At 40.2% G+C, this 13,994-nt stretch overlaps 1 protein-coding gene across 1 annotated transcript in view; it reads left to right on the top strand.

The window, feature by feature from the left end:
* The first annotated feature begins 1,067 nt into the window (after positions 1-1,067).
* Positions 1,068-13,994, top strand: part of LOC138190662 (uncharacterized) — an 89,477-nt gene continuing 76,550 nt past the window's right edge. The window contains exon 1 of the mRNA XM_069134506.1: positions 1,068-1,894. Coding sequence (XP_068990607.1) covers positions 1,646-1,894 — 249 coding nt within the window. The 5' untranslated portion in view covers positions 1,068-1,645. The remainder of the gene's footprint in view (positions 1,895-13,994) is intronic.

Raw genomic sequence — 13,994 nt, forward strand, 5'->3', positions numbered from 1 at the left:
TTGATCGAATTACTTTTTTTCCGGAGCAATTGAACGTTCGATAAAATTATCTAATGTTCATAAAGCAAAAACGAAATATTAGAATACAGATACGAAAAACACAAGAATCATTCAAGAATCCCAATTACAACATGTATTCAATCATGCTAAAATAAAATTCGACCAACTCGACTGATTGTAATAAATTTTCAAGATCGTATAAAACTTCATCTAAATTAAGTAAATCAGATTGTACAATGTAATTAAAAATTTTCCAACGATATTGCATAATTTATACCCAAATTATAAATAATCGTGGCATCGATGTATCGGAGCAAGGAGCAATTGTAACTGAGCCAGATCACGCGTGAAATGATTTCAAGTAATACAAAACAAGTTTAAATTTAATCGCAATGTAAGCCAGTAAAGAAACAAGATCAAATTGCCCCTTGGAGATCAGGCTTCAGCCGAACTGTTCAAATCTATAATCTCGAGGCATGCGTCCTTTTGACGTTATACAACGCGATACCTATATGTATATCTACACAGACATATATAAATATACATATATATATATACATATATATATATATATATATATATATATATACATATGTATATACGAACACATACATATATATACTATAAAACCCCTTAAAAAGTTTGAAAAAGTTTGTAATTGAAGTTCTCGTTGGCCTTCCCGGAGCGAAGCATATCCGCCGTTAACGTTCCCGTCTCTCATGACACGAGAACGATAACGAAAGGGGAACGAGGAGGGAGACGGAGAACTGGCTGGAGGCGCGGAGAAAAACGCCTTACCTGATCGCCGCTTCGTCCGATCCACGCCTGACATTACCACTGTCATTTTCGCCGGGCCGCCGGCCGACCAAACGCCTCGCTATCACTGATTTCCCGTGGCGCCGCTGCTCGGCCAATAAAAGCTCGGCTCTTCGCGCCCCGAAGGAAAAGTGCCTAAGAGCGCATGGTCGCGCACAGCGCATGCGCCTCCCTCCCCTCCCCCCCCTTTTCCTCGCCGCCGCGCCGCTTTGTTTTATCTATAAGGCTCGCACCCCAGACTGCGGGTGGTTAGTATCAGCCTGAGCTGCTTGAACGAACGTTTAGTGCGCGGCTGAGCTCGTCACGCGGCTGTTGTTGTCGTAACGAGGGTTCGTCGGGGTTGTTTTTTCGAGAGGTACCCAGGTGAATTTAGAAGATATAAAAATTCATACTGTGCGTTGACGGGTCGTGTAAAACGACGAACGGTGCGTGAAAAAAAAAAGATTCGTTAATTACGGAACGTATAAATTAATCCGAGCACATGTAAATTGGACAGAGGGTCTTTGAGAGCTTGATTGATAATGAGCTCGGGTCGAGCGATTCTTACAAAGTGAGTTTTTGTTCTGTATTGCCATTCGGTTTCGCGGAGAAGGTGTAAGAATTCCCAAAACGCTGTAAGGATCGTGGAATAATATACGAGTCGATCTCCTCTCGACTTTTTATCCGATCTTTGATCACACCCTCTTCTGGTTCTCGCCCTCTTTCCTCGCGTGTGTTTTCTTACGGAATTACGGTATCTGTGGCGGACTGATGTTACGCTTGGTGGTAAAAACCTCAAGGGATCAGTGAAAACGGGCCAAGGAAAACCGTCGGAAGTGACAGCTATAAAATGGGCGTTCCTGACGTAGAACATGCCAAGAGACGTCTCCAGGATATTCTGAGACGTGCTCAGAAGCTCGAGGTGTCAACACAGGAGGTTATTTCCACAAGGACCGCACAGAAGCTGCTGACCAGGTCCAAGAACGCCCTCGCCTGGAGTATTTGGATAGGAATCTTCCTTCTGACACTGTCGGCGGTCGTTTATTCCCGTTGGCCGGTTCAGGAGGTCGAAACTGTACGCACGGTACTGAGGAGAACGGTAAGCTTCACAACTCATTACTCAGGACTAAGACCCTTGCAGGAAAAAAATACAATCGTGACCCAGTGACGAACCAATCAAAATAAATTATTGAGCGTAGGTCCTGGTAGTATTTCCGCGCTCTTTCACCTTTTTTCTACGAGGAAATACTCCGCACCTCGTGAGTCTACCGTATTTGTCATTTAACCATGAGCTTGAAGATTCCGTCACTTTCATTCATACTTTGGAACTATGAGTTCATTTTACGAGGTGGTCCTGCTTCAATTACGAGACTTTGGACGGCCAAAAATGTGACCCATGTTTACATCGTGAAAATTTAGCGATGAAATTGTGGGAGTTCAAGTTTTTTTTTTACCGTGTTAACGTAAGTGGGTTTCTGAAAGAAAATTTTGCTCATCAAGCCCCTTCGGATGAGAACCCATTTCGGTTATATAATTATTGTTTGCACGCTTACGTAAGAAATTATACTTTTTTCATCCAGGAGGATTACCCTCCGGCCATCTTTTCGTATGCTAATATCTTCTCGGGTATGGAGAATCGGTGAGACTCGAGAGGATAAGTTTGCAGGATAGACAAGCGGAGCGTTTTAATTGAAATTGATTAACGCCACGTATCGCTATTTGCCTCTCTGTCTCCCTCACTGTCTTTTTCCGATGCAGTTAAGCCGTGCAATCCAAAGTTGTTAAGCTCGGGTTGAACCGCGCGATAGCCTCTTCCGTAAAGCCGCAAAATATCCATACATCCTGTAAGAAATTGGAGCAATCGAGCTGCGTCTTTCGCTCCTCTTAATCGATATTCGCGTACACTTCGATACCTTCCTCGTCGTCGTAAATAGCAGCTTGTTCTTCAATATCGTGAAATTGTTATTTCGGAGAGTCTTTACGAGCCATAAGTCGAGAGGCGGCGGCTCATACCAATATACTCGGTGAAATTGTACATGCAGCAAGACGATCGAGCGAGATGGCAAGGTGCAAAAGCTCGCGCGAGAGATGCAAAAGCCGTTCGAACGGACGAAGCTTGCGCTCACCGAGACTCGGAAGTCACACGGGTTCGATAATAAGTACACGTGTTCGCGAAACGAGGATCATCGGTGAAGGGAAACGAATGGGGCCGGAAGTTGAGCCGGAAATCGCCATCCGCAAGGATAACAAGCGGCTTATTTCCGTTCTCCCAGCTGCACTCAATCACCACGTTGCGCAAGATTAGAGATCCGTCGATGCAGGCGATAAAACTATCCCGCGCGATCCAACCGGCACACCTCCCTTGGCCAAAGAGTTTACAAAACGTGTTCAAAAAGCCGCACTCGTCCCTCGGAATTTTCTCGGCATTCGGATATTTTGCGGCTTCGGGCTGCAGCGTTGATCGCCAACTTCCCATTTACCGGGGGCTAAGCTCGCGTCAGGTATGCTTTGATCTTCCGCCCGTTACAGTCAGACGCTTTGTGGCCCCGTTTGGGTCCCACGCAGGGGCGGCGGACAGTTCCACAAGGCAGGAAAGGGAAGCGGGCGCGCTTTTATTTCTCCGCAATTTCACTGGAGTCGAAATTGTGACCTTTGACATATATTTCAATACGTAATTTAAAGCAGTACGAAGATTTTTTTGCTGACACAAAGCCCAAGCGTTAATTTTTGCCGTACAAAAGACCTAACCGAAGCACGGGATGCTTGGCTCAAATCTGACTAGGAAAGTACTTGAGGTGCACTTCACCGATTCTCTTTGTTCTGTGATACGTTGTTGTAGGCTAGAAAATATTATACACGCGTTTTTTGTCACCTGCCAATTCAGTTATCTAAGGGGTGAATACCCCTCCTGAATTTGACTCATAAAAATAATTTTCCTTAGGATTCTTCGATAATGACGCTAAATTTTTTCATAAAACCAATCTATTCAATATAGCCAGACAATAATACGCGCAATGTTTTTACACACTGAGGTTGCATCCGAAATTTTCTCGAACATACTTCAGGGAGATACTTCCTACCTCTTGAACAGCCGAATCCGCACGCAGACAATTCGTGTCTGATGTGTTTTACGTAGTACAGCAAAATGAGGAAAATCACAAAAATACACCTCAGGTACTTTCTTTGTAAGGCGTGCACTTGAGTGACTCCGTGACGAATAGTAAACCGTTTTACTCTATTTTATAAGCAACCCTCCAGCAGACTCTCCAATTATTATTACTACAGGAACGAATTTTGCGCTCCTTTTTCACCGCTCTACACTCTTAATCCTCAGCCCGTGACGTTCGTGCGCCCACGGAGCTTGGGAAGCGTTTTCTATAATAATTTCGTCACCGTCTTCCTAAAAAAATTTTCGTCAGTTCAGCACCGCTTTAGGGTAATTAAGCTACTACATAGCCGAATACGGATTCACAATCAGTCTGATCCTCGCGAGTTTTTTCTATTCATTCTCGTTTATTTATAATCTGAAAATGTTGCTGATCATTTACGAATGAAGAAATGGCCGAACTTTGGTAAAATGATTCTCTCAATGCTGTTCAATTGAGAATCTGGTTGAATTTCAATCATGCTTATCGACCGTTCGGAAATGAGTCCTTTAACGCATGAATACCTGAATGCAAATTTTGTTAAAAATTGTTTAAGCTTATGTAAAGTTTGATTTATCAGGATGTTGATTTAAATCAAAGGGGAAACGCAGAATTGATGTATAAGTTGGGAGTTTAATGACCAGAGTCAATAGATATCTTTACAATCACAAGGTTCGCGTCGGTCTCCTCACAGTTTACAGTCCCGGGAGGTGGGGATTAACCCGGCCTCGCAACTCATGGGTACCATGGTATACATTAGACTCTAGATTAGGTATACAGCGCACATTATCGGTTTTATTCCTACCACCATACCTACATTGTGTTTCACTCTTAGTCGAGAAACTAAGAATTGAAATGAAAATTCGTTATATATCTGTAAGATCGAATGCACCGAGTCTTTATTGCGCTCAGGAATGTTCATTCTGATGTCAATCCCAATAGCAAAAGCCCTCAGGTTATGTTAAATTAAGACAGCTCAGCGACAGTTTCGTTAAAAGGCTGAAAATGCAATTTTCGAAGTTGATAATGAGTTCGTTAAATATCGCGAAGAAATTTTATTTCAAAATTCAGAAGCTAACGGGATACTTGGAAAAGAGTTGAATAGTACCGTTTATTGATCAATAGCGATTATCGGTAAAAACTGAGATTTTCTATTTTAACATAAGTATTATCTGCATGCAGTATGATTCTAAATTGGCATAATTTTACTTCTGTACAAAGATCCTGAATTTCCGATAATCAGTGGCTTGCAATTACGTTTAGAAAACTCGATGAATTATATGACTTACTTCCCATTTTATAGAGTCCGCACAACTAATTTCTTGACGCAAATTCAGATCATATTAGATTACGCTAATTCCAACGAGTGATGATTTTGCGATTAAAAAAATATGGGAATAACGACCGAGTACGTAAATTGAATTTTACACTTCATCTCCGCTGAAGTAAAGAGATCGTTTCAAACTTTGAGAGACTATAGAATTTTCCAGGTCAGTTTTCAACCCTGTTTTCAACTCCGCTCGCGGTAACGATGAATTATATGAACAATTTTCTATACCTTCTACACTCTTGTCGAGACTGAATTGACAGTAATTTCCAACCATCACTACAGAAGCCCTCCACTGCCATAAGTCGAAGCGAAAGATTACGTAACAATTCCTCATTCATCACCTATTCGCAAATTGTTTGAACACGTAGTAGCTTGAAAAAAATACAGAATCTTCGGCTTTTGATGAATCCAACGTGAAAAATGCTAGTATCAATTCAGAAGATAATTCCATCATCTGTACGCCGTATTGCACTCGTATAAAGTCTTGTAAAAAGTTTACGAAGAAACTGGAACGATTACTTTTTTAACCTGTTATTTGACTGAGAAAGGTCACGTATAACGCAAGGCACCCGTTAGATTTTAGCTTAAATCCTGTATTCCGGGATAATTGCTAGTTACGAAAGAACTAATACTCAAAGCTTTTCACAGTATAATCAAAAAATTGAAGGGTTATAGCCTAAATTTGAAACAGTCTAATTTACAGCAGGAAAAGAGTAACAAATCCTGTCGTATTGACCCATTCTCGGCTTTTCTTATCGTCGGCGCGATCTACGACTGCCGGTATTTCCGGTTGGGCGAAACGCAGACATGATCGTCCATCAAACGTAGTGCGGAGATCAAAGCTTGGCGATAACGCATCGTATTTCGGGTTTGGATTAAAAATTAAAGACCGTTGTTCATCCCGCAGCCCCCACCGCCACGATGTGCTTTCGGAACAACCTTGACCCGAAAATGGCGTCTGCGATGAGCGGGTGTTGTTTTATACTCAGGAAAAGCTGTGCGTTAATTTTGCCAGGGTTGTGACTTGACGGCTTGGTGCCTGCGCTCGGATGAAACGCGGCAGGGGTTAATGCATTTTGGTTACGGCGCAGCGGCGAAAGGCTGGAGGAAAAGGGCACAAAGGAATACACGGGAATTTAAATTGTCTCCTGCCGTTTATTCCCATTTGCGATAACGCGACGTAATCTTCCAACGAGGGTTGGCTAGGCGTGCGATTCCGGCTCCGGAAGTCGGGAAAAATGAGCCTCGGGGGCGGCGTGAGGGGCGAAGCGATTAACGCCGGAGCACCTCACCGAGGATCTTTAATATCTTCTTTTCCTCGTCTTTTGTTCTGTTTGTTATTTCCTCTTTAACGTGTTCCTACGCGGTCGCGAACACTCGGCGAACCGGCTACGGAAAGGAAGAGAGGGGAAGATGAAAATGAAGAAGCAGAACGATAATAAGAATAATATAAGGAAAAGGAGTGAGTGGCTGCGGAGTGGAGCCTGGAAAAGGTCCGCCGTTATCTCGCAGATAGCGGAAGCTCTCGATGAGGGAAAATGCTCCGGGCCAATATCGCCCTGAATTCTTTATTCCGCCTCTCAAGATGAAATTTATTAATGACCTTTACTTCCTAAATAAAATGGCGACCTGTGCAGACCGCGTCCTTCCGCGGAGAAAAGTAATTCCCTAATAATTTACAACCGCGAGAATGGCCGCCCTCTCGCGGTTGCTTATACGCTTACTTTTTTACCTCCCAGACCGTCGTTTCGAACTTTCCAACTGAAACCTGTATTATTTATGTCGTTGCTACGCTGATCGTCGTCGTCGGCACGTTGAACCCTCCGCAAACTTGTATTATCCTACATCAGGAACTCGGGTTACCTCCACTATATCGGTACCAATCGCGGAGGTAATTTCCTGCAGGATATCCCGGATAAATTTGTAACCTGTGTATATATGTATCCGTGCGGGGGCAAATAACGAAATAAATGGAAATAAGACCTGCCGAGCAGGAAAAGGCTGCAAGCGTACGGCAAGTTGCTCTCGTTTTCTCTTTTTTTTTTTTTTACCGGATAATAATCGAAGCGAGATTGTCGCAATTGAACCGCCGTGGCTTGAAATTCCATCGAACTATTTTGTGCAGACAAATTTTAATTGAAACCCAATTCTATCGAGACTTGTTGCGTGTGTCGTGAGCTTCATACGTGCTTGCAATATTTTTCTTCTTTTCTTTTCAACGCTTCGTCGGGTATTTTCAATTTCGTATGTTTCCAAACGTTGCGAATATATTGAAATTCCTTGGCACGTTCCTTAGAAATTAGCTGCGTAAAGATTACGGAATATTGGTCGATGTAACTCGTAGAATTATAGAATTACCTCAATTTTTGTACTTCTTTTCTCGTCTGTCGCTACTTTACTCAGGTCTTTCACCCTACACGGAAAAACATGTAATGTAAGTTTTACATCTGTTGTGGCCAAGGGGCCATACTTAAATTACGTAACAAACGTAAGGGAGGGGAGGGGTCAGACTCGATTGTTACACTTTGTTACGATACGGGGGAGGGGGTCTTTTGATGCTTGTACGTAATTTTTTGAATTGAATGTAAAATTTTTTGGTAATTAATAAAAAAAATTCAAACTGAATTCCCGCGCCAGATTCTGTTATAGCCAAACCTTTAACATTTTGAAACTAGCGCGCTGCGGTAGCTCTTGGCATTAGATCACTCAACTTACAGTATAAATTTATAAGGTCGGTAAAGAAGTAGATTTATAAGTTTATAACCTATGATACTTGGTAATCTATAAACATTCAATACATATTGATTTAACTTATACGAAAGTAATAATTTTATTTGCATAATGGATTATGATCTCAATAAAGTATATCAAAGATTATTTGATGCATACAAAAAAAGCCATCGGGAGATATCTGCACAGCAAGCTCAAATTAACCTGAATCAAATTTGGAAAGAGTTAAAAGAGTCTTGCAAAACAAAACTCGAAATTGCCGAAAAAGCAGAAGCAAAGATTAAAGAGTACACCTCTTTGTTGATGCAAAAAAAATCAGAAAATATCTCATTATTTTTGAAGGTTTGTTTTTCACTTGATTATTTCAAACATAATTTATGATTGTAGTTTTTTTATGTTCAGTCAAATTTTGCAATGAATTTTTTATTTTTCACTGTAAAAGTTGTAATTAAATAATTTTTTTACACTGTAGAAGCCTGCCTCAAGCTCTTTCTGTTCAACAAAAGCTGTAGCTTGTGCCTCTCTACCTTCTGTTTCGAATCTCAATGTTACTTCATCTGCTAATAGTCCTCAAGTTTCTTCTAATGATAATGATGAAGCTCTTTCCATTACGGCTGGTAAAATTATTTTATTATGTATACTTTTGATATCTCGTTATATTCTATAAGAATATATTATCTAGTTTTCTGCCCTATAAATATTTCTCGCGAAAAATTATAATTGTTAATCACCAACAAATTATTTTTAAATGACAGGTACAAAGAAACGGAAAATTTCTACCCCAGCTCAAGATACGTTACGATCAAAAATTCAAGAATGTGAGAGTCAACTTAATTTTGAAATAGGGAAGCGTGATGCAGGTTTTGGCGATGAAGATAATCGTAGAATTATTAAAAAATTAAAATTGGATTTAGAGACGCAAAAATCGAAGTTAAAGAGTCTACAACAGAATGCAGAAAGACAAAAAATATTTAGAAATGAACGTAATTCTCAGTTAAAATTAATTTGTGAAGAAAATAAAAATAACGCACAAATTTTGAAAATTAGAGAACAGCCAGGACGCCCAAGAATAGAAATTGATCAACCTGAAATTTTTAAGTCAATTGTGGAAATTGCGTCTCATAACGCATCTGCAGATGTTCGACGTCGTTCTGAGACAATTAGAGCTTGTAAAACTCTTGACCAACTACGAGAGCAACTTTCGGAAGCTGGTTTTAATTTGTCTCGAACTGCCACTTATCTCCGTTTACTACCACGAAGCTCGCGTTTTCTCGAAGGGAAACGTCATGTGGCGACTGTTCCTGTAAAGCTTTCACGACCTCAAGCTGATTTACACAAGAGCCATGTTGATCAAAATTTCTGTATGGCTACGATAAGAAGTTTAGAATGTTTAGCTTCAATCCTTGGACCTAATCAAGTTGCATTCATCTCACAAGACGATAAAGCGCGGGTACCAATAGGAGAAACAGCAGCTAAAGCTCAAGCTCCACTTCTAATGCATTTACAATACAGAGTAAGTCTTCCTGACCATGACTGGGTGATTGCTGGTGGACATAAACTGATTCCGTCAGTTTATGCTGGCATTGTTATCAAACCAGACGGCCAAGGAGAAACAAAAGATGTATCGTATTCAGGTCCTACTTATATTGCTATTAGGAGTGGTAAACACAGTTCTTCGGCTGCAGCTACTCATGCTAATGATCTTGAACGGCTGCTCGATCTCGATAGTTTTCAGATAATTATGAAGAATAGGATAAATGGAATTCCCAAACCGATTTGGATGTTGTCAGTAGATGGTGGGCCAGATGAAAACCCTAGGTATGAGAAAGTCATTGCTCAAGGAATTAAGCATTTTAAGGATCATGATCTGGATGCTCTCTTTATTTTCACAAACGCGCCAGGTAGAAGCGCATTCAATCGAGTTGAAAGAAGAATGGCACCGTTGAGCAGGGAACTTTCCGGTCTTATTTTACCTTACGATCATTTTGGGTCACATTTAAATGATCAAGGAAAGACTATTGATAACGAATTAGAAATAAAAAATTTTGAGCACGCAGGAAATGTTCTCTGTGATGTATGGAACCGCATGGAAATCGACGGATACTCAGTGCATGCAGAATATATATCTTCTCTATCAACTGCTTCAGTACTTTCTGTTGATCTTCCTAACTCAAACTGGTATTGTAGACATGTTTTTGAAAGTCAGTATTGTTTACAGATTGTAAAGTGTGGAAGATCTGAATGCTGCACAGAGTTTAGGAGTAATTTGAAGTCACTACTTCCTGACGGACATTTGCCACCCCCATATCCCTTGAAAATGACTGATTCAGGTCTGACGATACCACCACCTAATGATAAAACAGAGTTTAAGTTTGCTCCTCTTCTCTTACGTTTGTCATTGAATATGAAGCCAGAATCATCACAATTTTCAATTCTGCCCTATGATTTTTACTGCCCTTCTATTCAGGCTGATCTTGCAAGTAGAATATGTCAGTTTTGTGGATTTTATACTTCATCAAAAAAAGGTGCTCTAAAACATCGAAAAAATGTCCATCCCCGTGGAGCGCCGCTTGAAACTTCGAGAATTAGACCACAACGCGTCATTGCTCGTAGAGGCAGAGAACTACTTTGTCAATTGGAATCACCATTCACTGAAGAAACAGAATGGATTGACATAGAAAGTGTTGATAACGATTGTATCCTACTCTAAAATGACTCAGTACTGGACAGTAAGGATTGTATACCAATAGTTAAAAACGTTGGAGACTGGCTTAACACTCCATGGACCGATGACATTATGTAGTTAAAACTAACTGCTAAAGTCAAATTGCGAATAATATCATGAGTGATAGTAGACTTATCAGTTTCTTACCAAATATTACGTTAAAGTTTTCTAAAAAAATTTTATAGAAAGATTTATTTTTTATGCGAAATTTTAATAAAATATATTTTAAGTAGAAATAATATAATACAATAGTTTATAAGAAAAGAATATTTTAAGTTTTTTATCTTAAATTAATGATATAATTGAATAATTAATAATTAATAATTAATTAATAATTAATAAATAAAAGAATAATGAAAAATACAAATGATTTTAATAAAATTTTATGCTATTTCGTTATTTGATTCCGAAAAATTACGTACAATTTGGGACGGGGGGAGGGGGGGTTGACATTTTGTTATGATCTGATACACAGGGGGGGTAGGGGTTGAAAAGTTCTTCAAATTCCGTTACGTAATTTAAGTACGGCCCCCAATATATGGGCCGCACTTTTCTGGAGTCAAATCTACGTCAATCGCAGTAGATCTACCTGAGCATATTGTTGGTATGGCTTTTGTAACACTAATAATTATTGGATTTGTAAACCCTACCACAATAGCTGTAGATTTGATTCCAAAAAAGTGCTGTCCATGTATTCGCCACAGGAGATGTGAAATCTACACGATTTTTCTTTCCATGTCGTGTAGTACAAAAGTTTGTACCTCGAATTTACAATTGGCAAAAATCCTGTATCATTACGATAGACGTGGATTATATAAGTTAGGATATTTAGAACAGGCATGTAGGCATGATATTTATTCCCGATTTTTCGTTTTATACTTGTATACAAAAACAACGAAGCGGGACCTCGATTAATTTTCGCATTGATCCGCAAGACGGTGAAGCACGAATATATATATCGCTCTGGGTTTTCTTTTGTCCCACATTGAAAGCTCCGCTTTTTATTTTCCCTCTTGTTTTCCTTCTTCCTCGGGCATGATATTGTATGCGGCCCGATGCCATTTTGTCGTACAGATAATCAAAACACGGTAACCGAGGATTCAGCAAAGTACCTGTTATAAGATTTCTTTCTACTACACCTTTGATCCTTCCGCGTGAAAACAATTTTCTGTCTCTACTTATACGTGCGCCTATAACCTCGAAGATCCTTTCCGTGAGAAGGAATCGCTTAATTCTCACTTTGATCAAACTCGTTTATTCGTATTTCATACCAACTTTCTAGAAAAACAATTATCACGATAGAAATTATTATATTCTTATGGAATCATATCAATGATCCAGCAAGTTTTTAGCACATTTTCAAACAACGCCTTCTACATTCTTACCTGTAACGCATTTCTGAAAAGTATGATCAATGATCTGAGTCTACATGATACGCCTCTAGTCAGACCAGGAATTTATGGTGTATATAATATGGATATGCCTGCAGGCTTACAAAAATGTTTGCAGTATTTTAATAATGGGTGTGTATTATGTATATGTATTATACTTCAACCGGTGCTAAGATGCTAAAAACAAATATGTATAATAAAAATGCGGAGCCTCTTACAAATCTGTCATAAAGAAAATCTTTACCACCATTGCCTAAGGCGATTGCGAGTTGTGCGGTACACGCGATAAATCTGTGTCAAATTCGTGGGAAATACTGAATTCATGTAAAATATATATGTACATACGTACATCTACTCCGTGTACGCTCGTAGCGAAATATGAATCGATCCGTACGAGTCGCTGTACGTATAGCGAATCGGCCAGGATGTGTCAGGCGAACAATAATGTTTTATTACCCAAGCGTGAATCTTGTCCTGCAGGTTTATGGACAGTCTGTGCGGAAATGCCAACGCGTAGAATTGTGCAGCGGGATAATTTAAAGCTTTCTTCGTTTCGACTTTTATTTAGTGTGATTTTTCCAGGCGAGTGTGACGCAATATATTGTACTTCGTGTATGTACGATTGGTACTTTTTTCCCTTCACATCGCATGCAGCGAAAGGTACCGTGTACGTACTTGCGATATAAATGAACGCGTACAACATCGGCCGAGTAAGCGAGATAAACTGTGTTTTTCTTTCCGCAAACGACTCGACCATGAGAAAATTGCACCCCGATACACAATGAATCTCTGTCAAACATAGAAAGTGTTGAATTTACTCGAACGCTGATCAGAATCCGGTTCGATCAACCTCGCAGGCTAGCTCTCTGTGTTTCTATTCTTTATGATCAAATCTGCCCGGAAACTAACGATCTTCCATTAATTTTCTCTTCTTTTCGATCCCTTTCATCCTGTTTTATTTATTTGTTTATTTTTTTTATTTTTGTTTTTTTTTATTCTTATGTCCAGCGAAGTACCTCTCAATTTTTCCATTGCATGTAAATGCTTCCTAATTTAAAAAAAACTTGTCGCGTAGAACGAATTTTGAAGAATCGACTCGATCGCCGGTTTTTATGGAAAATTGTCTGAAAAACCACGTTTCCGGTGTGCATGTGTACCGTAAAATTTTATAAACTTCCTTCACGACTCTAAGGAACAGGTTTTCGATCGTGATCTGAACTTTTGAAACTTCGTAATCAGCAGTGCCAGATGAAATCGGTTCGAATCTCTTCTGAGATCTTTCAATAACTGATTTTTCAACGCTTAGATTTGGAAGAGCGATGCAAAATCATTAAAGCGCGAGTTCTTCTTTCTTTTATCAATTCCTATTCAGCAGCGAGATAATTCGCGACTCCGACGAAGGCAAGAATGGAAAACTCGATATCACCACGGTACCTTTATATACGGCGGCGAATGGTTCGACGATACACGGATACACCAGTATCAGGCGATGCGATGGAATTAGCAGACCGGTAATCCGGTCGTTCAGACTCCCAAGGTGAGTAGGGTGAAGAGGATGTGGTCTGAAGCTCTGTTTGCATTCCCTGTAAATCCGGCTAATTGTCTGTCCACACCGTGGGAGAAATTTGTAGGAAGGATGAAGTGGCGGTGGTGAAAATAAAATTTTGAAAAATACTCTATATTCTCTGTAGTACCTACGAAACGAACGAATAAACGGGCGAATATTAGTTTCGGCGAAGCTCCGGGGGTCCATGTTCCTTTGACGAGGAACAAGTTGGTTATAATCGCAGCCAGTCGATCAATCCCGGGTGAATGGGGTCCGCGACGTTTCGCGTTTTGTACCTCCTCGTAACCGGCGTCGCGGGGAACGACGGCGA

Source organism: Neodiprion pinetum, chromosome 3 (assembly GCF_021155775.2).
Source record: "Neodiprion pinetum isolate iyNeoPine1 chromosome 3, iyNeoPine1.2, whole genome shotgun sequence".
NCBI lineage: Eukaryota > Metazoa > Arthropoda > Insecta > Hymenoptera > Diprionidae > Neodiprion > Neodiprion pinetum.